Source organism: Micrasema longulum, unplaced genomic scaffold (assembly GCF_059751315.1).
Source record: "Micrasema longulum isolate JH-2025_06_02 unplaced genomic scaffold, ASM5975131v1 h1tg001743l, whole genome shotgun sequence".
NCBI lineage: Eukaryota > Metazoa > Arthropoda > Insecta > Trichoptera > Brachycentridae > Micrasema > Micrasema longulum.
This window is the reverse complement of record NW_028278921.1, coordinates 158,025-183,064: the sequence shown is the minus strand read 5'-3', so window position 1 is coordinate 183,064 and position 25,040 is coordinate 158,025. Positions and strand designations below refer to the sequence as shown.

The following is a 25,040-nucleotide window of genomic DNA, read 5'->3' as shown; positions in this document are numbered from 1 at the left end:
CATTTGATGGTTGAAAAGGCTTTAGATTTTTTTTTGTGTTTGTTTTAATCATAGTTTTTTATGAATTGTGGTAATGGAGTTTAGAATGAAAAAATAAAAAGCTGTTTTAATCATGTTTTGTTCATAAGATCATACATAATATGTATCCTATAAGGTTACATAACCAAGAAAAGGGTTAAGTTCTAACTTTGTAATTTTTATTTGTTAAAAAATAACACTACGTATTTGTGTCAAATCATCGACCTCAAGTATAGTACAATACGATTCAGAGTACTCTTCACTAGCGTAAGTTTTACCTGTACCTAAAATATATTTGCTAACATGTGTTCAGTGTTTCTCTTTCAGATTACAGATTCTCGGAAAAGGTATAAGAATATTTTGTATTTGTAATGGTGGATTACAATGAATTAGATTCGACTATACAGTAGTGGAATTAATTCTAAAAACTTTTAATAAAAATTTGCTCTATTTGATATTTGTGTAGAAAATGTATATTCTCCTAGGCCAAATTCGCGCCATAATATTATTATTGTTACCTACAATGTTTGCACACAATATTTTCACATGATTTGACTTATAAGGGTTTTAAAATTTTTATTTAAAAAAATAACAAACAACATGTTAAAGAAACCAACCAATTTTCCGGTTTACATCTTTGTTTCTACCTAAAAGTTGCGTTATTTAAATCAGTCAATCACAGGACATGTGGGTTCATTCTAATAATCAATTAAGAAGACATTGGCGATCTTTACAAGCAGTTTTATTATTGTTTTAGTTAGGTATTCGGTTTGAACAAGTGAGGACTTGTGAGGAAAGTGAATAAAATTGTGAAACAACTAAAATGGCTCCAAATGCCTCGAAACATGTTAATTGGTTTCCAGGAAAGAGGAAAAAAAACAATTGCTCAATGTGAAAAAGGGTACACCTACAAGGAAATACGGAAGATTTTGAGCTGTGCAGTAACAAAGTCAGGTGTAAGGAAACTCTGCCACGGGTTACGAACACTGGATCGATGAAATCAGCTGCAAGAGCTGGAAGAAAGTCTAAGGAACAGAACAATATGTACGCATAATTTGTCGCTAGGCCATGCAGGACTATCGGAGATCTACATAATATATCACCAACATCATCAGAATACCCGGTGTACAAGTTTGTGACAGATCTATTCTAAAAAAAACTTTCTAAAACTGGTTTGCGAGCGTAAACCCCAAGAAAAAAGAACAGATATAGAAACGTATCAATTTGGCTCTGACACACAAGGAGTGGATGGAAGAAGATTTGGTCAAGGTTATTTGGAGTAACGAGACCAAAATTAGCGTCTTCGGCTGTGATGGGGTGAAGTTTTTTTCGCCGCCAACTTGAAGACGATTTTTTGTCTAAGTGTACCACGGCCACTATGAGGCACTCAGTCAGTGCGATGGTGTGGGGCAGTATGACTGGACGACTAGCTGTCATTAAGGGTAACAGCAATGTAAAAAATACCAAGAGCAGTGTTAAGAGGTGAAACTGTTGCCTACAATCGAGGATTTATTCGAAGGAGATCCACAAAAGTGTGTCTTTCAACAGGACGGAGTGCCATACCATACAGACATGAGTTGCACAATAAGGCTCAGCGACCATCACAGAATTGCCTGCCTTGGCCAGGCAATATTCGGATTAAAATCCAATAGAAACTCTGTGTTCATGGTTGATAGTGATGGTATCTCGAAAAAATCCAAGCAACAAGAAAGAGCTGATCGAGACAATCATCCTAGCCTGGTTCCATGAGCTTACGCCTAAATATTTGCGATGCCTGGTGCATGATGCCTTGACAACTTGAAACGGTTCTAAAAAACAAAGGATATCCAACAAAATACTAATTGTTTTGTCCTTCCTTCAGTGTGTTTGTATATTCATCAATTGTACATTTTTTAATATGTTGAAAATTTGCCTATAAAATTTATTATCAATGATATTTTTTTATAAATGATCCCTCGGAATTATATGGAAATGATTATTATAAACACGACTTTGATTGGAATATAAAATATAAGTGAAAATGATGTTATAATGGTTAATAAATATGAAATTTTAAAGAATTTCTAGGTGTCCAGAATTAATTCCATTACTGTATGTATGTATATGCATGATGTACAAGTGGATTAAGAACAAAAATTTTGATGTTGGGGTAAACAAAAATATATTTATCTCATTATTAAAAAAAAATATTATAAAACGTTTTACTTAAAATAAATCAATTCACATATATTTTAATATAATACAGGGTAGCCAGGCAGTAAAGTTGTTACAAACAATTGTTGTTATAAAGCATCCCAATAAAAACAACTGAAGGGGTTAAAAGCAAGAAGCACCGCACCACTGTCCACGATCACTGTTTTTGGGAAAACCAACAAAACCAGTAGCGAAAAGATAATTTATTTTAAGTTCTGAGTATAACCACGGGCGAGTTGCGCATTGAACTTTAAAAAAGTTTTGCCAAAACAGTGATTATGGACAGTGATGTTTTTACTTTTAACCCTCTCAATTGTCAAGTAAAAAAACGAAAACACTTAATAATTAATATCTTGAAAACAGCAAAGGGTGCTATATCACTTTTTTTATGTTGAATGCCCGGGCAACCTATATAATAAATAAAATAATAAGTCCATACATAAGACAGGGTTTGTTTTACAATATTTAGGTATTGCATTTTTTTTTTTAAGTTTCAAGATTAAGACAATTCATTGCCCAAAAACATATTAAAGGGTATGTTTCAACACACTCCAATATGGCTTTATTTAATAAATTTGTGTATTTCTCCTTCAATACTTTCTCATCATTTTCCCTTTTACTGAGTTCTTTATTTCCAGCTTGTGTAAGTTTCAAAAAACTATCTTGTTCCTTGAAATTTTGTGATGGTTGAGGGTTTTCTTTGAAATTTGATGATTCTTCTTCATCACTTATCTTGTTTCTCTTTTTGATTTCTATTTGTTGATGTAAAAGCCCTTCCAGTAAATGAAATATGTAAAACGATGAATCGATTTCTTTCGGTTCAGTTAATTCCAAAGCTTGAAATGGTCCACACTGAGATAACTTGTTCAACATAAGTTTTAATTCTTTAGTTAACTGCATAAGTGAGTGTTGAATAAATAAAATAGATTTATTTAATAAGAAAAATGTAAATATGTATTTTTGCTGTGAGGTTATCTAAAATAAAATGGAAACCGACACTGTTTATTTTTATTAACTGAATTCAAATAGATATAATGTAGAATCAACATTTATTTTACAAATCTTCTTAATAATTATATTATTTACTAGTTGAATGTTAAACTACCTTAAAAATAAATATGATTGTGATAAAATATGTCAACATGAATAACTGATATTATATAGGTATATAATATTATAATATATACCTATACATAGAGCACAAATTAAATTATATTTACTACAGCGAAATTTTTTAAAGAATTAGAAACAAAAAATGATGAATTATTTCATCTACTAGGTAATGCCTGAAAATACTTTTCGTTATTTGTGAAACAGTATATTTGAATCTCACCCACATCGATAAAGGCTTCAGCTCTTTTAATTCACAAAAATAAACAGATGGAAGACTTGACAAATTAAAGATTTTCACACATACTGTCCGGTTCTTATCACATAATCAAAAAATCATGTAAATATTCCAAATTACCTTAATAATTTGCTTCCTGTTTAAAATTTGATCTATTATGCTATCAATCACGTCAACAACATAATCAAATGATGGTAAGTATATGTTTTTATCATACAGGATGTCTATAGCTCTTCCAAATATTTCTGATACATAAATAATTGTGGAACCCTGTGAATACTTTCCACTTGAATTTATCAAAACATTTACCAGCACTTTTAGGGAATTATTTAACTTACATAAACCTGAAAAAAAAAAGTTATCTTAATATTACATTATGATCCGATGATAATATTTAAGACACAAAATACTTACACCTAGCTACATCTAAAAAGTTGAGTGAAAAATACTTTTTTACACTGCGTATATCCGGAGCCATCTCGATTATGCCTCGTTCCTTTTAGAACCGTGTTCAAAAAAGAATCTCCAAAGACTAGACTGGATCCAATCCCAAACTCTGAGACTAGTCATCGCAGCAATGAAGTCCTCTCCAATTAACGCTTTACAGGTGGAGGCTTCTGATGCCCCACTCGGAATGAGAAGACAATATTTGGCAGACAGGTTTTTGCTAAAATGTTCCGTCCAAAAAAGTAACCTACTCATCAAAAAAGTAAAATTTCTCTCTGACTGTGTGACATCATCATCCTTTCGGTCCCATAAACAGCCCCCTTTACTAGTCAACAGTTTAAATTTTTACAAATCTTTTGAATTTAACATTCACCCTAAAGACCTTCCCTTTTATCGTTTTCCATTTTTTAATGTTTCTATATACGCCCCAAATATTGAACTCACATTCGGAGTTGAAAGCCACCTACAGCCCCGGTGTACATTCAACTGTATTCGGTCGTCAAGATGGATAGGTTGGAAAATTATCTACACTGATGGATCTCGGTCAGATTCGCCATCCCACACGGGTGCGGCCATATATTGTGAAGACGACGACTCCCAAAGATTGTACAAATTGCACAATAATACATCTGTATTTACAGCGGAATGCATTGCAATCAGAGAAGCTGTCAAGTACGCTTTAAGCTCACAATATAGCAAGTTTCTTATCCTGTCGGATTCTCTGGGTGCCTTACAAAAAATCAAATCCCCCCATCTTTTTATCCCGAGGACGAGCTCTGCATGGAAACTGGATATCGGCAATACGTATTGTAAAAAATATTCAAGTGATTGAATGTATTGAAGTTTAAAACTGAAAATCATACTCTAAACTAACTTTTAAACTACACCATCAAAATAATATATATATATATCAGTGCGTGCGGTGACTTTTGAAACTGGGCATGCGGTCATAAGAAGGTAAAAAACAAATTAGAATCTAAAAAAAAACTGTTTTTTTTTACATTTTTATTATTCTTTTTTTTTAAATAAAGAAATATTTGCGTTCTTATGATTTACCCAAATATTTAATTTTAAGGGTCATTTTCACCGAGTTGTAAATAACTTACTATTAGAAAATGGGAATCGAGTTGGGGTAGAGTGGGATTCGAATCACGGACCTTTGATCTGTGAGTCCGAGATACTAGCCACAGGACCACAACCTGATTATTTGATAAACATAATATCGTATGTTTTAGAACAGCAGTTTCCATTTTTTGTCTATGGAACCTTAATTATTATTGGTCACTTTTTTTGTGGAACCCCATCTCGATAGTAAAAATGTTAATTGACAAAAATGAAACCTGTGAAACAAAATTGCAAATTTCTCAGATAAGTTCAAAGTCTTATACTAAGGGGTAGGCAGAGAGGATTTCTATACCACTATTTCCTGGCGTACTTTCCACGCACGCCGATTTAAAAAATCCATAAAACTAAATATCCTGTTAATAATAATAATAATAACAATCCTTTTAATTAAATGGAAGACTACTTAAACTTCTCTTCGGTAAAGATTCAATTTGGCAATTTCAATTATTTTCCCGATTAGCATCGCGGTTAAGTCCACATTCATTGCTTCCCTGAGCGGCCATATTAGGGATTAATGAGATAAAAAAACAACTAACTAAAAATAAAAAACAAAAATAATAATTCAGACTGCAATTTTGGAGTTCAAAATGTAAAAGTTATCGCGATAAGCTATATTATACATGAAAAAAAAACACTGAACTCAAAAATAATTTTAAATTACGTTGTTTGGGTAAGGCATAATAAAAACCGGAAGTCAACATTGTTTTAATGATAAAACGTCAAGAGTTCTAACAACGCTGTTTTACACTAAATAAAATATTAAAATTTTAATTAGGTAATTATTGTTTTTTTACAGATTGAAATTCTCATTTGGTTACATAATTATAATGTTTTGAAAATTATGTTCACAAAATTCTGTTTCCTGGATATTTTACTCAATTTAGTTAACGGTTTTAATTATAAACATAAAAAAATGCAGAAAACCACAAAAAAGTCCTTACCCCCAAAAAATGGAAAAGTATTTCAAAAAGAATTTTCATTACATGGTAGGTAATCTTATCTTCATATAAATGCAAAATCCGAGCAGCATGCACAGTTGGTAGTGTAGGTTGATATAACAGTATACATGGGCGGAATTAGCGGTTTAAGTTCTGATGCGCTTGCGCTAACTATTCAAAATCCCAGGAGCATTTTGAGTGTATCTAATATTTTATATGCGTATCAGTTCGTCAGTCGGCTGCGGTCAGCCGTGATGCGCGGTTGGTTGTTGTCGATTTTAGGGGCGATTACGTTTCATAATTACGACAATAACCTATAATTGAAATACTAGATGTTTTTTATTTTTATTATTTTAAATCTTGAAATAGGGCACACATAAACATATTCTTATGTGAGATCTAATAATAAGAGTGTACATATATTTCATTTACAAGTTATGTACCTACTACCTACATAGTTTTCCAGTATTAAAGGCATGCGCCGCATGTATCGCATGTATGGACGACACACCACTGATATATATATATATAAAATTCAACACACCATTACTAGAACATATTTTTCAAACAGCAAATACCTTTAATTTAAGCACCTAATTCATCTTCTTGAATTAATACATAATGTAAGAATTGTATCTGCAATCTAACAGTGTTCCTAAATATTCTAATGTATAGCTAATTTTAATTACTCAGTTGTAGATAATTTTAATATAAAATAAGAATTAAATTGTGGTTTAAGAAACCCTACAATGAGATTACAGTTCTTAAAATGATTAAAGTACCTGAATCTCTTCTATTATAGGATGTGTAGGAACTAGACAATTGGCTTGATAAATAACCAGAGTCTTGAGTACTCTGAGATACTGTATTTTCCAGTAATTTATTATTACAAATAATCCCATCAAATGATTTTTTTCCATACAGCGTGCACATTATTCTCTTAACACTGTTGATAGCTTGAATCGTATCTAAGTTTTGTAAAATTATACTATCGTTTTTATCCTCGGTAGCACATACAGCATCTCTGATATCTTGAAAAATTTGAGTTGTTTGCAAACTAGGTGGTTGTGAGTAGCTACTATTCTTAGTAGGTGAGTTACTATTATTTGAATGAAGTAATTCAGAAAGCTCTTTTACGCAAAAAGTATGTGATTGGGATAATTCCATTTCATTTTCCTCAAATAAGCCTAAAACTTCTATGGAAGATGAAGACTCCTTCAGGTTTGATTGAATTATTTTGCAAAAGTCAATGGAGCTTATATTTGGAGGTTTACATTTCAAAACACTTATCGCTGTTGCAACTAACAATTTCTTATGTGTATGCTTTGCTGGGAAAAAAAAAAAAAAATTGTATTATATTTCTATGCTTATCCATTTCATTTAGGTGCACAAATGTCGAGATCTATGCGTTATGTAAGGTTGAGAAGCATTATCGACAAAATCAAGAAAGGATGGCTGCGTTTGTTAGTGTACATGGAGAGCGAATGGACAGCGAAATAACAGTTTAAAGGATTTACGATGCCAGTGTTGATGGATTCTGAAAACAAGTAAGACCGAGAGAGACATGGCATGACCAAATTCAACAAATATTTGAAGATGAACATGTTAAAACTCAGAATAATTATCATGCATGGAGAAGATTTATGGATGTAGAGGGAGACAATATTAAAATTGCGTTCTATACTCTCTGCCTACCCCTATGAAAGGGTCTAATGTTCCTTTTTGTTTCAACGTTTATGTCATGTTGTATCGCATTATTTTATTTTTTATATGGATAATATGACTTTACCATATTCTTCAACACCATGATGCATTGTAACTTAAATAAATCAATTAGATAGAATACGCTTATTTTGCACTTGATTTGAAATTTTACTTAAATAAATCTATAACTATCAATTGTAATTTTTCAATACACAATAATTAATTGATTTTCGTTTTGGAATACTAATGAAATGTCAATTTTGTATTAAATTCCATTTTCAAAAAAATATTGAGGCCGATTTAATGTAGGTAGGATACTTGATTATAAGGGTATTGAATATTACTATTTTAGTACTTATCAATTATTGTTATGAAATAATATAAAATTTATTACGTACCTACAGATTTAGCAATTTTACCTTTTGAATGCCCTAAATACTGATTTTAGTTATTCATTTTATCCCCCTTAAATTATTGACTTTACTATTTGTAATAAAGTATTCTTCGTTTTAAATACTAGGTATTACATAATCAATTTATGTTAACAGTGGGACCATTCAGTAAACTATATATTTTTTAGTATTCTTATTATAACAATGATCCATTATTGAATAATTCAATAGGTAGGTAAATTATACTGTTTCTTTTGTATTACAGTAAGTACCCACCTAATAAGGTCAATAATTATTCATTGTAATATAAATGAAAGATGTCTTGTGCGTAAACAATATATTGTAAAATAGTTGAAATAAGTATCAGCAAAAAGTAATTTCGTGAATTACACTTTGACTAGTATTTATTGTCATGTTTACACAAAATAAAATAATGTAACAACTATGTGGTAGGTAAGAAAAAGTATCGCTTGATATTAAAATAGAGTGAATATTCTTTTTTTAAACAAAATGTATGAGACTGACATTGACAGAAAGAAAATGTGTGCAATTAATCGCAAATTTGTAGTATTCGTTTAAAATATAAAAATCTCAAAAAAAAAAATTAGAAAATATTCAATGTTTTTTTTGTAATGTTGACAATGTATTTTTCATATTGGAGTCTCATTGGTATAATAATTTTGGCATTAATGATGGTATTAATACTAAATGAATCCTATCAACAAAACAAAAGTTTAAATAAACCTAGATTGCCATCTTTAGAAGTCGAAATTAAAAGGCCCGGTTGGTTAAGAAATTAACACTAATGCAATTTGTCTAATATGTATTAGAAATATGTTTAATTTTGATAATTTGAAAAAACTATGACTAGCATTATTTTTTGCAGCCATCTGTATTCTAATTTATATGATGCCTTGCATTATAGAAAAAAGAGTATTTGGTGAAAATTTAAACAGAATAGACAAATATCAAGTATTAGATGACTCACTCGATGATTATACTGATAACATCCATATAGGTATTTGATAATAAAATCTAGGGTAAGTAAAAAGTTAAAAGGCACAAGTTAAAAAAACAACAAAAACAATCAAATTTAATAAATCAATGCTAAAATCAAATAGCAATAATATTGAAAGTATTTTATTTTACTTTATTTAACTAAGCCAAACTGCGATAATAATTAGAAATGAAATGGATATCCGGTAACTATCCGATATCCGGCGTAATTTTACTCTCTGGCCGGATACTGTATAGTAGCTCAATATCCGGCGGATACCTAATATTCATTTAACTGTAAAAATTTCATAAAATCAACGCCACTAAGCTGATTTATTGATATTGACCATGGTCGAGAAGAAGGAAGTAACCCTTATTATTTGAAAAACTCACTTTTTTTCCACAAAAACATTTTAGTAAAAATGTTTGTCAGTGTTCAGTATACTGCCATCATAATCACAAAGGCAGTTATTTGCAAAAGTCATATTTTGAGATATGACACTTTTTAATATTTATCAACTTTATACAAATTAAAAAAAAAACTGTTTTTTTAATATTTATCAAAACTTTTTTTTATTTATATAAAATATATTTGCGTGAAAAAAATAAAGCGCAAGGGGTGAAACTACCCAAAACTTTTGTAATTTTTTAATTAATAAACTTAAAAAAAGAAATATTGATATGCAACTCATTGATCAATAAGTGATCACTAAAAATATTTTAGACGCTTTTTATTTTATGGATATTATTATTTTATTTTTTTTAACCACGAGAGAAATTTGAGTTCCAGGGTGTTTATATTGTTTTATTAGACAATGAGCCCGATATCTGGTATCCAAACCACCATCCGTTTCATCACTAGTAATAATTCCACTGCGGAGCAAATCGGACAAACTTGAATGAATTATGAATTTAGGTGAAAATATTAAATTCCGTTTACCTTATTATGCAATGTTTTATGTTTGATTTGTCCATTAGGGCACATCAAATTTCTGTTAACAATGTTTTTAACGCTTTCCAATAAAATTAAGAATGAGGTGTTGATTAATGTAAAAAACTATAGAAGTGATAAAATGCATAGCCAAAATACTACCGTAGCATAATTTTTTTATTATGTAACTTCTCTGAGGATCCAACAGAGGCGCGATATTTGCTTTTGGAAATTTATCTCGGGATTGTCTTCAAAGATTCGATTTTAATTGTGATCGAAGATATGTAATATTAATTTATTTTGCTGGAATGCAAAATAATCATATAACTTTGTTTATATTTTTTTTAAATTATCTACTACCCACAAATTATCTTATGACTAAAATAAAAAGGCACTATGTAATATTTTCAATAAAACTTTATTTTTATATACTTCCGTGATAAATTTTGAGTGTATTGTAGAAATATAATATATATTATATATAATTATTGAGTTGGGACATTTACAAATTTGTTATGAAATATGAACATTTCCAAGTCAGTCCTGATTGAGCACCAATTAGATAGAATAAGCTTATTTTGCACTTGATTTGAAATTTTATGCACGGTACCTTCTCGAGATTGAATAACATATAATACTGTAAATAAATAACAACTATTTTTTAAATAAATATGCATTCATACATATTTCATATTCTCAATATAATTCGCAACAACAACAGTAAACTCATTATGTAATAATAAACTTGAAGATTTCTATCGAAACAATTCACAAACATAAAAATAAAAACCGAACACAATTTCGATAACATTATTTAAATATTCTCAATATTCGCTTAAAATAAAACAACATAAATAATTCAACTTTATTCCGATTTATATAAATTTTTCAAACATTTTACCTATTTCAAATATCTGTATAGTATGTCAACTCAATGGGTTCTGTAGATTTTGAAGCTATTCCAGCTTTATATACATTATTTACATACTCAATGTGTAACAGAGTATAAATATAAAATTTATTTATTCATACTTAACATAGTTTTTAGCAGAAACTTCCGGCTGGACGGGCCAAGCATTGCCCTGGACCTCACCCCCATTGTTGTTCTGGGGCACCCAGTTGAGAAAGCCGGGGCCCCCCTGGGCTCCGCGTGGAGCCTGGTAGCCCTCCACCGCCAAGTTGTTCACCAGCCCCCAGCCCGCCTGGTTGAGAGCTGCGGCCACCAGTGCCTGGTTCACTGGGATGTTGATGGGAAGGTTGACATTCCCTCCCCCGCTGCCATTGTTGCTGGGCGGCTGGTTGCTCATGTTGCCTCCCACATTTCTCATGTTGATCACCTCGATATTCCGTCCACCCCACTGGTAATTGGCCGATACAGAAGAATTGTTCTGATAATTCCTCGAGTGGCGCGGCATGACATCGCTGCTATGGGCCTTGTTTGGTCTCATCTGATGGTATTTATTCTGATCCTGCTTAGGGGATGCGTTAGAAATATTTACAGAGACCCCCTTGATGATGTGGTCTTCTCCGCACAAACTCTGGGCAACTTCTGGATCTAGGAAGGTCACGAAGCTGAAGGCTCTGAAAGGTTTGGGGATGAAGACATCCGTGACTTGACCAAACTTCCCGAAATAGTCTCGCAGATCATCGGCTGTAATGTTCTCGGTGCAGCGACCTACAAACACTTTGCTGGGAACCTTGGGTACGAGTCCCTCCTTGGAATTGGGGATTCTAACGTCACACCATCTACCATCGATCAAGTGCCTCTGCCCGAGGACTTTGATTTGCGCCTCGTAATTGTAAAACTTTATAAATCCGAAACCCTTGGACGAACCCGTTTTGGTGTCTCTCTTGATTTGTACTAATAAGAGCTCGCCAAATGTTTGGAAATATTCTCTTATCGCATCTTCGGTAGTCTTCCATGGCAGACCTAAAACAATCAAATCAGAACACCTCAACTTGTTGTCGCGTTTTCTTTCGGCAACGATATTTTCGATTTTGGGTTTTTTAGGAAAAACACAAATATACTGGTGATTTCCCCACCCTCCATCAGAAGGAGGGTAGAGGCGATCATCTGCAAGGCGGAGACCTCGGAAGGTTTGCGACGACGGGTGACGATACTTGAGACCGCAGCATCCGAAGAATTGCGCTGAGACGGTGCTCAGTAAGATGGAGCCGTCTTCTTCAGTGGGTAACTCGATGGGTTCCTCGTCCTCGTCTTCGCAAACTTGCAAGTATTTGATTGACATTTCCGAGAAACGTACAACTCCAACTCACATTACGTAAACAAAACTTGATATCAAATCATATTTTCTTATTATTATAAGTATTTATAATAAATAGCAAAAGGAAAGTCAGGTACAAAATTAACCATAACAGGACAAGTGACGTTTTTAACTTGAATTGCCAAATGTCAAAATATATATTATTGTATAATCAAAAATAGGTATTTGAGTACTTGAAATGGAAAACAAAATCTACACTTTTTTTATATAACTGTTGTTTTTTTATCCACATAATATCAAAATAAAGTTAAAACAATATTTTAGTATTTAATGAAATGCAGGTCTGACCATACATGACCATACTGACAATACATGACAACGATTTCTTTTACTAATTTTTTTATGCATTTTTTTTTATTAATATTTTCGTATGAATAATGAACGCAAAATTTATATTTTGAGTCATTTTTCAACAACTTGTAAATAATTTACGGCCAGAAAATATTTAAAAAAACAATTGTCGTAGAGTGAAGTTAAAATTTTAGAACTTTGGGCCTCTGATCTAATGAAATTATCTATTCTCACCGAATAAAATGAAAAAAAAGTCCTGCGCGTGAAAAAGAACTAGAACCCTAAAATAATTTTTTAAATTTAATAGTTAATCTCCGGAAAAAATCCTGAAAAAGGAAATTGAGTGACGATTAGTCGTTCTCGTGACATTATCACGGGGGGTAAAATTGGAACTATCAAAAATTAATGTTTTTGTTGGGGGGAGTTTTTTGGTTATTGATGGGAGTGGGCGATGAGAGAAAAATTAAGATGAGATTTGATCATCTCGGAGGCTGTGAAAAATCAAGTTCCGCGTTCGCACGTATAAATAGACGGAAGCTGTCCGTTTCTCCGCTAACTGAGAAAAAGCGGGAACATCCGCCGAACGGAAACTTGAGATGAATTTGGAAGATCGCGTCTTCCTGGTGCCTTGTCGGATATGTGGAATAGTAAGTTACTTCGACATGTGTTCCCAATTTTATTCCCCATCATGATAATATAATCCTAATTAAAACTAAATGAATTTAAAGCCCAAAAGAAAATATTCTGAAAACGAGTAAATTAGAAGATAATTTAAAAAGCTTGAATATTTTATGTACATATGTTTATTCAACTAGAACATGATAATAATCTTAGAACTAGTTACAAACACGAGAGAAAGAAAAATACTTACAGATCTAGGTCCTTAACTAATGCAGTTCGTAATTGTCACTCTTCACTAATATCTTAATTCTAACGCAATGGTGGTTTTAATTATATGGAGAAATGACGGATGGTGGTCCGGATGCTGTGTTCGGACGAACACATGCTGGGCGATGTCCTAGGCGGAGATCTGCCATGGATAGAGCCTTGGGCGGCTCTCGGGATTCGGTTCCGTGGCGATGGTGACGGCGACAGCCAGCTGGAAGACTAACCGGCCGTGGAATGGGCACACGCGCTGGCGGTGCAGGAAATTGACGCTCCTTTCGAGGACGATGGATGTCCTGGATGTGGAGGGACCTTAGCGGCTGGAAAGCGGCCTCCGATGACCCTCGTGCAGTTGTCGGATTCCACGAGGTTTGCAACTTCGACTTCCACGCTGCATCGTCTCCGCGATCGAGGGTACGATCGCGTAGACTCAACTCACTCTCCCGACTCTCAACCGACTCTTGGTCGACTCTCCTTCCTGGCTACTTTCCGACTCATTTTTTTCCGACCGTTTGGAGTGGTTTTATAACACTCAAATTAGGAGCTCCTTCTCCGTCTCACTTGTTGCTTAAAACTCATTGTCTCTTTTCCACACTTATTCATAAACACTTTGTCATATTTAAAACTAAAATATTATGTTCTGCTTATTATTTCTTATAAAAAAAAATTATAATTAACTAAGATTAGAATGTATATAAAATTAAATACGTTTAAAACTAATAAATTAAAAAATAAACAAATACTAAACATGGAACAAATACTAATTCTCCCCAGTATTCCATACACAAGATAAGGCTTGAAAATATTCAGAAAACATTTTTGAGACATCTCAATTGGAGATCCAGATTTACGGACCTTAACTATAAAACTTCTTGTCATAAACATAATATACTTAGTCTTGAGGATCGTCGTTTGTTATTAGATATGGGTATTTTACATGACATTCTTAATGGACGTCTTGATAGTCCTGTTCTGGTTTCTGAGTTGGCCCTTAACGTACCTGGCTACCGCACCCGTCACACGAATCTATCTCTTTTCCATGTACCCACAGTTCGCACCAACTATGCTCAGAACTCTCCTCTGATTCGCTTGACGCGTAATTATAATTTATTTTTCAATAACATAGACATATTTAATTGCAGTAAATTCACTTTTAAAACCAAAATTAAAAAACTATTATTTGAAAAAAATTATGTTTCGTTTTAAAAAAATATATATATATATATTTTTACATTATAATTTTAAATTGTTTCTATTCACTAATATCAAATACACACTTACCCTGTCCTTAAACCTACCCTCACACCCATATACAATCACACACATATTCACATACTTACCAAAACCACACTCCACTTTTTTACACACGCATCCTCACACACAAAAAAAAACTCGCACACATGCACTTCTATAAATTATATTTAACTGAACTGGATTTTTATAATTGTATTTATGTGGAAAACTGATTTGGCTTTATTTTATGTTTTTTTATAATGTTGTGTATATTTTTTTGTATTGCTGTGGTTTTTCTTAATAAACAAATAAATAAATAAATGGAGATCTAAATTATTAAACTAATTTATATTTTTGAAGATTAGAAAGGAATCATTAATTAAAAATTGGAAATGATTCGCCTCCTAATGTAGTGGTTGGCGCGTTCACCTACCATACTTGAGGTCCTAGGTTCGATTCCTGGCAAGGTGGATGTAAGATACCTTCATACATATTATAAAATAATCGCTGATACGTTGCGATTGGCGCACTGGTGCAGTGCCTTAAGTACCACGGGCGGGGACTAGAAAATGATGGCGCAAAAGTAAATTAATGTTTTAAGTTATTATGGCAAGTTGGAATAATCGGCGCGCGTACGAATGAAGATGTATGAAATTTGAAAAAGAAAAAGGTTAGTCAGTATTACTGAGGAATTGATTATGCGTTCTATTTTGTTATAAGTTTTTAAAATACAAATATTATTGTAATGGCCATCGGTTTGCGAATTATTATTAAAAAAGGTTATGTTTTCCCTAGCGGAAAATATGGGTCAATATTTATTGTTAAAGTTATTATTTTCAAAAGAAAGGGTTTTGGAATTCCGGGTAATTCACCGCTCCGTCATTTGAATTTAACCCGAGGTCGTAATTGACATTAACAATGGACGAAATATTTGTGAATACCTAGTAACGGCTCGGGTCAAATGGGGATTTATTTTAATGTATTTTGTAAAGGCGGTAATTAAAATGGGGTTCTTTTGAGAATTGGCTGGCGTGAACTAAAAGGATATATTTAAATGCATTATTGCTGAGAAACCCTAGATTAGAGAAAAATAGAATGTATTGGAAAGCTATATTTAAATTCGTATTGAAATATTTTAAAACATCGCCGCGTTTTTTTCCAATACAAACAAGGTTGATTTTATAATCTAACACGAAAATACCTGCTTATTTTTACAGGGAAAAAAGATTTTAATTCCTGAATATTTTAAACAGGTATGTTTAGCTCGTATCAACCTATTGATTGCCGCATTTACCTAATATGAAACTCCAAAGATTTTATTTTTCAGTGAAAAAAAGTTACGACCAAGCCCCGTATCTCATTATAGAACGGGACTACCTTAAGTCATAGAGCTTAGAAAAATTAAGATGAAAATGATTGGTTTATTTCTAATTTATGTATTCTATGACGATTGTCTATTGTACCAGTTTCACCAAAACCGCTCTAGTTACATTTTGCTGTCACGAAAATAGCAAATTTTTTTGTCATATTCAACAATTAAAAAATATAGTCTAATTGATTCTCCGTTTACTGCATCTAAATTGAAGTGCCATGGCTACCGCGTTAGAACAATTCGTAAATAATGTTCGCACGCTATCTTCATCAGGTATATTCTACATTTATATTACAAAATGATTGAAATAGGCAATTTTCTTAAATTCGGCTTATTTATTCCATAATAAAATCAATGATACAAATGAATAATGTTTTTTTGTCATTCGTAAACAATGAATACCGATCATATTAAATAAGTGGTATTTACTAAATTGTTAACATCAATATAACCTAACACTGATCAATAACCATTTATTACAAAACTATCGTTTATAAAGTGCACAATGACAATGAATGGTAAATTGTGATATGTTTGAATGATTAAAGGAAACTTTGGGGAACTGTGTGAATTAATAAGTAAGAGCCAGGAGCTACTGCAGAGGAACAGCCTTCACTTAAGTACAGTTCTGGAAACTTTAGATCTTCAGCAGCATTCCCTCGGAGTTCTTGCGGTGCTGTGTGCTAAATTCTCACTTCCCCTGGTTTGTGCATGTTTATATTTTTGAATCAGTGTACCTTACTACCAAAACTAATGTGCACCTTATTACTAGTACAGTCCTTAGAGGTCTCTCCAGTGAAGAAGATTTAAATTATTTCCCTAAAAAAAAATGTATAGTGTAATAATAAATAAAAAAATGGTAGTCTGGTTTATTATTCGGCATTGGTAAAAGACATTGAATGCCAGAAATAAAGTACCGTAATATAATAATAATAGAGATATAATATTAGCTTATTTACAGAACTAAACATAAGTATTTAGAGAAACCAAGAATAAGTATTTGGTATTTGACTAAAAAATTAACATTGATTTTTTGCTATTGTTGAATGGGTGTTAATATTCTGTTTTTATACTAAAATGGCTTAATCGGCCTGAGAGTTAAATTATTCTTAAAATTAAAATAACTTTAATTTAAGTATTTAAGCATTTTCATCATTTTATTATTTCGTCCATCAATTATTGAATAAGGAGGGAATAGATCTGTAATATTACATTAATTCAAACTGCTTATAGTCCTCCCCGGGTGTTGACAACAGCACCATGGTAGAGCAAGTTCAGGAGTTTATAACGGGCTGCAATGGAGAGCAAGTCAGATTTTCTCCGGAAATGTGTAAGTTATTGCAATCATTCCTTTCACAAGAGCTTCACATTGTCTTGGGTGTGTAACATAAGTTGTGTCCGTTAAAAAATGAGCACCGAAAGTTTTTTAAAAAATGAGCACAAAATAAACACCAAATCAATCAATCTTCATACTAATTTTGCTATGTCTGTCTGTTGTAAATACAAGTATAATTTCCACAGATGCAGAGCTATGTCACCTATTCACTAGCCATTTAGTGGAAACTAAGCAACCTATTCGAGGCATTGAACTTCTAAAAAGGGCAATAAGAAAAATTCAACTCTTTGACTCGCAACTTACATCAGTACATGCTGACCTCTATCAATTATGCCTTTTATCAAAATGTATGAAGCCAGCTCTAGAGTTCTTAGATACAGACATAACAGGAATAAGTGCAGAGGTAATGTATATATTTTTTTTTTATTTAAACCAAATTTCTTATGAATGCGTGAAAATAAAAATATTGAAGCGATAAATAAGGTCTGATTTTTGAGTTCTAGGAAAATTTATATTTTGCACAAATACTTATTTTAGTCTTATCCATTATTTTTATTTTTAGTGAAAAAATACCTTGTACTTTTTAATCGTTTATTTTTAAATTGAAAAACATATTAATCATATCATACACAGCTACATAATGTCATATAAAAAAATTATATAAAAAATGTTCACAATGTCCCGCATATAACAAAGCTTTATTTGGTACCTACACAAATTCCTGAAGGAGCTAGATGAGACACCATTGGATGATGTGAACGTGCCAGAATTTTGAATTAATCGTCTATTTTCTTTGGTTCGTGACCCGAGTTAGTGATCATTTAGATCTGGATTTTTAGTAAACTAACATATGAAGACTCTACGGAGGAAACATACTTAGTGAATTTTTTTTTCTTCTTTTTTCACTTTTCTTATCGACTAATAATGTTTGTTCCGCCCGATCCAAAACTTTTTGACCACTTTGTTGATGACTGATAATGTTTATAAAAATTTTTGGATGACATCACAGTGCGTACAGTTTAAATTTACAAATTGACATATTTAACTCAAATTCATAAACAAACTGACTAAGCATGTTTTTTCCCTCCAGTCTTCTTATTATTTTCATTGACAAACCGTAGATAGCATTAGTAGTGTGAAATATCCTATATTATACTTATCAGAGTTGAAACGTCATAGAGCTAAAGATTTTACTAACAAGTTAAAGATTTTATCATCCCCCTAAGTTTGGCGTATCAAAATCCTTTATTTATTTATTTTAAAGAAACATCCAGTCGACAATGATATAGTAACATTAAAAAAATACAGTTTAAAGACAGACCAGCAAAGATAAGAATCATACATATTATTAAATTGTGTTACAACAAAAGGGTGTGTTTATGTGTATTTGTATGTGAGTTAGTGTAGATGTGTTTATGTGTATTAGTGTAGGAGTAAGTGTTCAGGTGTGTGTAAGTGTGAGCATCATCAAATAGTAAGTGGGATCGTATCGCAACCAGAAATAAGGAGTCTTAATTTATTTTGAAATAAAGGGCATGTAGAATATATCTATAGATGAAAAAAAAAGCATTATAGTTAGAGCAAGAACGATAGAGAAAAGAGTGTTGTGCATAGTTAGTGCTTCAGACTGGCAGATGGAACAAATACTTATTTTTTGTGAAAGGGGACATTGAGATTAATTTTGGAGTGTAGGTTAAAAGAGTCTACTTTATTATTTAATAATTTATGCTCAGGTTGAACAAAAGAAAATCTAGTACGAAACTTGGCGTACATATGTATGTTACAGGCGCGTTCAGAGGGTTAAGATGCAAATTGTGCGTTGAATTAATTGTTTTAACTTTTGTACTCACAAACTTTTATATATCGTACATAAATCAATATTAAATTTTCAAAATAAAAATAATTTCGCTCATTTGTTTCAGCTCGGAGGACAGTATGATTCAAAACATTTCCTGTTATACTATTATTACGGTGGAATGATATACGCAAGCATCAAGAATTATGATAGAGCTTTGTACTTCTTTGAGGTGGCTATTACCACTCCAGCTGTAGCAGTGTCACACATAATGCTTGAGGCCTATAAAAAATACATCCTAGTCTCTCTCATTCTGCACGGGAAGGTATAGTGATGGATGTCGATAAAATTTTCACAATATATATGATAGCAATATATTATCACAATAATAAATAACTAGTGTTTTCCTTCTAAAAGATTATTGAATTAAATTTATTACTTCTCCAGTATAAACCAACATAATCAAGTTTATAATTACAAACAGTTGCTTAAATGAGAATAAAATTTGTTAGAAATGTTTTGTAATTGTATTTTCACTTTTAATTGTGTAAAATAAATTTCATTGCATCGATTACAAAAAACTCATTTGTAAGTTCTGACTTCTCAATTTAAATTCTAGCAAGTCAGGATATAAATGTAACAACAGTGAGTTCTACCTATTGTACAAAAACAATAACAAAAATAAATATAAAATTTTAAAATGAAATTCAAGATTTTTTTATGAAATATTATTTTTAGACCACTTAGTTTTTCCTAGTCTAAAAACAATCATTAATTCGATTTAATTATGTCATATTTTATTTTTAGATACAAACCATTCCCAAGTACACATCTCAAGTAGTTGGAAGGTTTTTAAAACCTTTGTCTTGTACATATCACGAGTTAGCTGGTCCCCACAATGAAACACCTATTCAACATGTTATTCAAAAGCATCGTGACACATTTCAACGAGACCATAATATGGGTCTTGTAAATCAGGTAACAATCTATTACCACCATTTTATTATTAGTCGTATTTTAACTGGAGCATTTTACTGAAAATTTTTTTTTCTTTAAGGTGTTGTCATCCATGTACAAAAAGGATATTCAAAGGCTAACAAAAACATTTTTGACTCTTTCACTGTCTGATGTAGCAAGCAGAGTGCAGTTAGGAGGACCTGCACAAGCAGAAAGTTATATTAAAAATATGGTAAGGAAGAAATGTGTGTGGGAGTATATAATTTGGTATTTTGTTCAATCATTATTTCTGTAACTTAAAAATGATTGTAAACAAATAAAACTTTAAAGCTACCAATATAAAAAAAGTTGTGGCTGAGTGGATATTTGCTGACTAATTAAGCGCACAGTATGGAAGTTCAGTTGTTTTTTTATATATTTTTTTATTTGTTAATAGAATATCAAACTAAGCCAAAATATTTTTTATTTTATTTTTATGTGTCATATTATCATTGCTATGATTTTTAAAGTTTTGTAATTTTGAAATTACACTGCCCCTGACAGATGAGTTTTCTGACATTTAAAATTAGAACACCTTACTTATCAATACACACTAAACGTCAAAAAACATAGCCACCCGGGAACTGGAAATCTCACAACGCTACAATAATTGATTGGTAATTGTTTTAATTAACCCTAACCACTGACTTATTAATGTGGTACGTCCCCGAAATTTATTTTCATTTGTGTTTATTTATTTCGTAAAATCTAATTCAATTGATAGGTAATGAATATTTTTCTATGAATATTATTGTTTTATTTATAAACACAACAATATTTGATGAATGTCCCCGAGGTCTTTAAGAAATCAAATGAATGTCATTTGTGCGTCTGTAGTAGTGTTACAAAATTACATGTCAGTGGTTATGGATTAAATGATCTTATTTTTACCGCATTAAAGATATCATTTTTTGCATCCAATTTTCCATAGCACTGAACTTCCTCGTTCTTTTTTCTTACATTTTGATTTTATATCTTAAAAGGGGTTTTTGTGTTTTTATATTATTCCTCATCAATTGATTTGACCTTTAAATTAATTGTAGATAGAAGATGGTGAAATTTACGCTGTAATTAATCAGAAAGATGGAATGGTTGTATTTCTCGACAGTCCTGAGAAGTACGCTTCACCGGAAACACTTTGTCTGCTGGAAAAACAAATGGCTAACTGTACACGCCTTCACCAGTATATTCTAGATATGGACCAACAAATCCAAGTTAATCCCCAGGTATCTAAATTTAATATCGGCTTGGTTCTAGAAGCAAAATTGTTACGTAGTACATATTTTGGTTGCAGCATTTATTGTATTTTCTTTCAAAAAATTGTCTAAGAGCTTGTCCAGAAAGGGCGAATTTGCCGCGATTCTCTCGTGCGTAATATGTAATCACGAATCAAGCGCGGTCGAGAGTCTGGCGAAGTGCATGCGATTTACATGTGTATTTTGAATTCACGCGATGCTTGTGGACGCAGTATTGGCGCCTAGTATCTCGCTAACGCGCAAATGAATTTGCGGTGAATTCGTCTCTTCTGGACAAGCTCTAAGAATTTCTGCTATCCAAAGCTGCATATTTATAAATAAACTTTAATGTGAAAATGTGGATAGAGACTAATATCATTCTTAAATGTGAACGTAGATTGTTTAACAAACCAACAGATTTTGCCATATGTATATGTTTTTCTCCTAGCATATTAATATTCATATCTATATCTAATATGTAAATTGGTATGCTTTTGAGGGTGAGGGTGATAGATTTAATAGAGTTGGTATTCTGATAATTGAAGTATTGTATTTTAATCTGTGTTTTTTTTTTTAAGTATGTGAAAAAATGCATGGGAAATCAAGATGATGACATTCCAGCTACAACACAATCATCCAAGACAACCTACTCAATGTAAATCACTCCTGTTTTTTTGTTAGTAATTTACTACTCCGCTGTAATGGAAGCAAGCTTGTGATACTGGAAGAACACTCAATAAATATATGCCAAACATCTTTAAGTAATTTATTTGACTTTTATTAACCATTTCAGAATACAAGTTATGTTTTTAATATTACGGGAAGCATTCAATAAATATAATATTTAGTTGGGCATCTGTTTATGATACATTTATCACTTTTGCGTCTTTCTTTGATTAACAATACATATTATTATGAAAATGATTATTAACATGAATTGAATAATAATTATTGATAAAATATTCGTAAAATGTATAAAATTCATACAACCATTAGAACAACAATACTTAAGATACTTATTTTAATAAAAATTTGGCCACAATTTAACAACTTTTTTGACCCTCTGTCAGGTAAAATTTGTTTTTTTTTTTGTCTTAAGAATTTGGAAATCGCACACATGTTTAGAGTGGAAAGAAATTTATAAACAAAATAAGTTATCACATTGTCAGACACCTAATCTTTCCATATATTTTTCATTGGTACACTACCAGATTTTGTTTCAGCAACGGCAGAGTTTTAACAATTGCAAGTCACATTGCAAAGTACGCCAGTAGGTTGAGATACTAAAACTAATAAGATTATCTATATTAGATTAGGTAAACTTATTCACGGATACATGGGGAAGCATGTGATAAATGCCAATACACAATATATGTATTATCACAAGAATTTCGGATTTTACTGGTGTTTTTAAAATTAACCCTCCATTAAAGGTTTATATTATTTTAAAAACACAATATTGTTTAATTTAAATTAAAATAAATATCACGGGACAGTGGGAATAAGCTGCACAAGAAAACATTTTATTATTTTTTTTATTAATACATCAAAGGTATTTTCCACAAGTTCTCAAAAAAAATATCTGTTAAAAATAATATACTGTCTACAGATTTGTATCCGTGAATGTGATACTTATGTTATAAATATATTTCTAGTGTTAATAAAGGGTTGATAATATAATCTAGAGGGGTAAGTTAGTTATTAGTTGTGAATTATAAGAAGCTAAGAATTTTCGAAACTAGAAGTGATGTCATTTTATTTTCAATTGCGCTTAGAGATTTTATAAAACATGACGAGTTAATAAAACTCGATGATTTTTTCTTTGATATGTAAATTTAGAATACTTTGTTTGACAATGGGGATAGTATGAAACAAGTCAGTTGGGAAATAAATACTAAGCAATTACTCCTACTAATGAATCCTGAAAGAGAATGTGTAGCTAGCAACAGACAGCAATATAGAGCATTACACCGTCAAGTGCAAAAAGCATGTAGACGTGATAAAGATGCATACATAAATGCTGTTTGTAAAGATATAGAACAGCTGGCTCATACTGCACATATTAAAGACATGTTTCTGAAAATTAAGATCCTTACGAGTAACTTTAAGCCCAAAATATGGATAATTGAAAATTAAAGTGGCGAACTTCTGACTGACGTGGATTATACTCTGACAATTCTATTGAAACTGGTAATGAAATTGACATTGAATTGGATGATGAGAGGGAACCAGATATATTGCTGGAGGAAGTAAAACATGCCGTTTCCAAAATGAAAAATAAAGCAGTGGGTAATGATGGTATCTCCGCTGAACTCATTAAACATCTAGGGTATGAAGGAGTTCGGATGATCTACAATATATGTCTGAAAGTGTGGAGAACAGGGCAATGGCCCGATGATTGGACAGTCAATTTTAATACCGCTTCATAAAAAAGGATCAACCCGTAAATGTGAGAATTATTAAACAATCTTGTGTTTTATTGACTACACAAAGGCCTTTGACTGTGTATGTTGGCAACGTATGTTTGAGATCATGCTAGAGATGGGTGTGCCACAGCATCTCATATTACTGGTGAAATATTTATACATGGATGGGTCAGCAAGAGTAAGGATGGAGAATGCACTGTCAGCTCCATTTAAAGCAGAAAGAGGTGTGCGTCAAGGTTGCATTTTGTCACCAAAACTCTTCAACCTTTACGGTGAATATATTATGAGAAGAGCGCTGGATGGGTGGAATGGTGGTGTCAAAGTGGGAGGTCAACAAATATCAAATCCGAGATATGCAGACGACACGACACTGATTGCAAAAAAAGAAAAAACCGAGCTAGCAGAAGCCTTCAGACGGATAGAGTTGGAGAGTGAGGCTCTGGGGTCTTAAAATAAATAAAAGTAAGACAAAGCTAATGATTGTAGACAGAGCTGGCAGTCTCCTAAGGACAAGACAGATGCAAGACCTTGAACTGATAGATGACTTTGTGTACCTCTGCTCGCTTATCTCCAACAACGGCAGTTGCAGACCCGAGATTGCTCGCAGGATTCAAATGGCCAAAGCAGCAATGAACCGTTTGGAGAAGATTTGGCGAGATCGAGGTATATCAATAAACACAAAAAAGGGGTTGATGGAAGCCCTGATATTCTCCGTTTTCTTATATGGGGCTGAAACGTGGACAATGCGTGCCTGCGAGAGGAAAAGAATCGATGCATTCGAGATGTGGTGTTGGAGAAGGCTGCTGCGAGTGCCTTGGACCAGCCAGAAGGACAAATGCATCGATACTGGAAGAGCTCCATATTACAACTCGTCTATCAGTGGTGTGTTTGAGAAGGATACTATCTTTCTTTGGACATATTGCTTGACGTGAGCCAGACAATCTAGAAAAGGCAATAATGTCTGGCCGAGTTAAAGGTTGGAGAAGCCGGGGTAGAATCCCATATAGATGGACTGACCAAATAAAGGTGGCTACGGGGCTAAAATTTGATGAGACAGTACGTCGGGCTGAGGACAGACTGGAGTGAAACAGACT

The 25,040-nt window shown here is 32.3% G+C and overlaps 3 protein-coding genes across 3 annotated transcripts; 1 reads left to right on the top strand and 2 right to left on the bottom strand.

Moving 5' to 3' along the window:
- Nucleotides 1–142: 142 nt before the first annotated feature.
- On the bottom strand, nucleotides 143–8,019 carry LOC148274134 (uncharacterized). The gene is made up of 4 exons (XM_088237579.1): nucleotides 7,859–8,019; nucleotides 6,852–7,397; nucleotides 3,680–3,903; nucleotides 143–3,186 (listed from the first exon to the last, which is right to left on the bottom strand). Exons 1-4 carry the CDS (start codon nucleotides 7,881–7,883, stop codon nucleotides 2,698–2,700), a joined length of 1,284 nt encoding a protein of 427 aa, XP_088093705.1. The 5' UTR covers nucleotides 7,884–8,019; the 3' UTR covers nucleotides 143–2,697.
- Nucleotides 8,020–10,491: 2,472 nt separating this feature from the next.
- LOC148274133 (TAR DNA-binding protein 43-like) lies at nucleotides 10,492–12,513 on the bottom strand. Its single transcript, XM_088237574.1, has one exon. It carries the CDS (start codon nucleotides 12,339–12,341, stop codon nucleotides 11,115–11,117), a length of 1,227 nt encoding a protein of 408 aa, XP_088093700.1. The 5' UTR covers nucleotides 12,342–12,513; the 3' UTR covers nucleotides 10,492–11,114.
- A 3,757-nt stretch (nucleotides 12,514–16,270) lies between these two features.
- On the top strand, nucleotides 16,271–22,282 carry CSN3 (COP9 signalosome subunit 3). The gene is made up of 9 exons (XM_088237576.1): nucleotides 16,271–16,431; nucleotides 16,707–16,861; nucleotides 17,392–17,488; nucleotides 17,680–17,897; nucleotides 19,417–19,614; nucleotides 20,097–20,267; nucleotides 20,347–20,478; nucleotides 21,329–21,511; nucleotides 22,099–22,282. The coding sequence occupies exons 1-9, from the start codon at nucleotides 16,377–16,379 to the stop codon at nucleotides 22,177–22,179; spliced, it is 1,290 nt and encodes a 429-aa protein (XP_088093702.1). The 5' UTR covers nucleotides 16,271–16,376; the 3' UTR covers nucleotides 22,180–22,282.
- The last annotated feature ends 2,758 nt before the right edge of the window (nucleotides 22,283–25,040 follow it).